Source organism: Mirounga leonina, unplaced genomic scaffold, assembly GCF_011800145.1.
Source record: "Mirounga leonina isolate KUSES-001 unplaced genomic scaffold, KU_Mleo_1.0 Mir_179, whole genome shotgun sequence".
Classification (NCBI taxonomy): domain Eukaryota; kingdom Metazoa; phylum Chordata; class Mammalia; order Carnivora; family Phocidae; genus Mirounga; species Mirounga leonina.
Window position 1 is genome coordinate 3,284,687 of NW_023270466.1, and position 1,699 is coordinate 3,286,385.

At 58.0% G+C, this 1,699-nt stretch overlaps 1 protein-coding gene across 1 annotated transcript in view; it reads right to left on the reverse strand.

Moving 5' to 3' along the window:
* Nucleotides 1-505: 505 nt before the first annotated feature.
* Nucleotides 506-1,699, reverse strand: part of AGTPBP1 (ATP/GTP binding protein 1) — a 184,481-nt gene continuing 183,287 nt past the window's right edge. The window contains exon 26 of the mRNA XM_035024409.1: nt 506-833. Coding sequence (XP_034880300.1) covers nt 743-833 — 91 coding nt within the window. The 3' untranslated portion in view covers nt 506-742. The remainder of the gene's footprint in view (nt 834-1,699) is intronic.

A 1,699-nucleotide genomic window follows, 5' to 3' on the forward strand; every position in this document is an offset into this window, starting at 1 on the left:
CCCTCCATCCCCAAAGCCGGCAACAGCACTTCAAATCTCTCTCTCTTTCTGCCTCAGTTCTCCAACTGAAATGTCCGCCTTCCTCTGCTGCTTTCCAGGGTTACATTGGGCCCACCAGGACAACCAGATAATGTCCCTATTTTAGGGTCGGCTGGTTGGTAACCTTAGTTACATCTGCAAAGCCCCCTGGGCAATACCTAGATCTGTGTTAGATTGGATAACCAGGGAAGGGGACTCTTGCAGGGCGTGAAGAGGCCACCCCAAAATGTGCCACCTTGGCATATTGATTATTTTGAATTAAAGTTACTTAAGAGGGACGCCTGGGTGGTTCAGTTGGTTTAGCATCTGCCTTCAGCTCAGGTCATGATCCTGGGGTCCTGGGATCGAGCCCCGCATCCGGCTCCCTGCTCAACTGGGAGCCTGCTTCTCGCTCTCGCTCTGTCTGCCGCTTCCCCTGCTTGTGCGCTCTCTCTCTGTCAAATAAATAAATAAAATCTTTGGAAAAAAGTTACTTCAGAAACAGCAGGGCAAGACGGACACTCCGACCCTCCTTGGTCCCCCTGAAAGCAGGAAATTCATCTCCCAGGTGAAGGTACCTTCCTGTCCTGGGAGGTGGAAAGCATCCGGAGACGGGGAATTGGAGGCGGCGAAGACCTGTTGCTTCTTCATTAATCTGCTACCCCGTGTTTTGTCAAAGCCTCACAGGTAAGTGGACAGAAGGTATAAAGGCAGGCTGCTCTGGTCACTTCTTCGAGACGCCTGGTTCTCCGGGCTCCCACACTCTCGGGGTCGTCTGTCTTCCGTCAGGGTCACTACTAGACCAGCCAAAGAACCTCGAAGGGAAGAAGGGAAAAGATGTCGGTACAGAACACGTCTAGAATCCTGCCTACCACCCTCTCTTTCTCCTCCCATTTTCTAACTCGTTTTTCAGTTTGATTGTCTTCTTTGCGCAGATGGACATCCCAGCAGTCGGAATGCACGTTGTCCCTTCCGACTGGACGGGCCTTGGCGGGGCCGCGGGGCCGCCTCGGCGGGGAAGCACCGGGCTGGCAACCAGACGCCGGGGCTGGGGCGCGCCGGGGGCCGCAACGGGTGACCCGCACACGTCACCTTCATCCGCCCGGGGCCCGGTTTCCTCAGTGGTCAGATGGGGATGATGACACACCCCGTACGCAGTTGTTACAACGACGGCATGAGGTCCTATGTTTGGAAAGGCTTCCCGACTCCACAGCGCTTCGCGCACGTGCGCACACACACAGACGCACAAAACGTCAACCGAGTCCCACATCACCTCCTTCGTGGGGCCTTCCCGGCCGCTGGAGGGGAGCTCCTGGGAGGCGGCATTTCGCCGCCTGCACAAAATCGGGATCTGCTGCGGAGGGAGAGCGGAGCTGCCCCGCCAGCCGAGCGCTTGCTTCGCCGGCTGCATCTCCCCGTAATGAGCGCGCTGCGAAGCGCTTTCGGAGAAGACAAGCGCAGCCCTGCTGTCCCCGCGGGGAACAGAGTGCGGCTTCTCGGCCTCCGCCCCGGTGACTGCCCGGCGAGCCACCCGCTTAGCTTCCTTCTCACCATGCTCCATCACTGCGCCCGCGCCCGCACACACACACGCACACACACACACCAGCACCACACACACACCTCAGCACCACACACACACACACACCAGCACCACTCACACACCTCAGCACCACACACACAC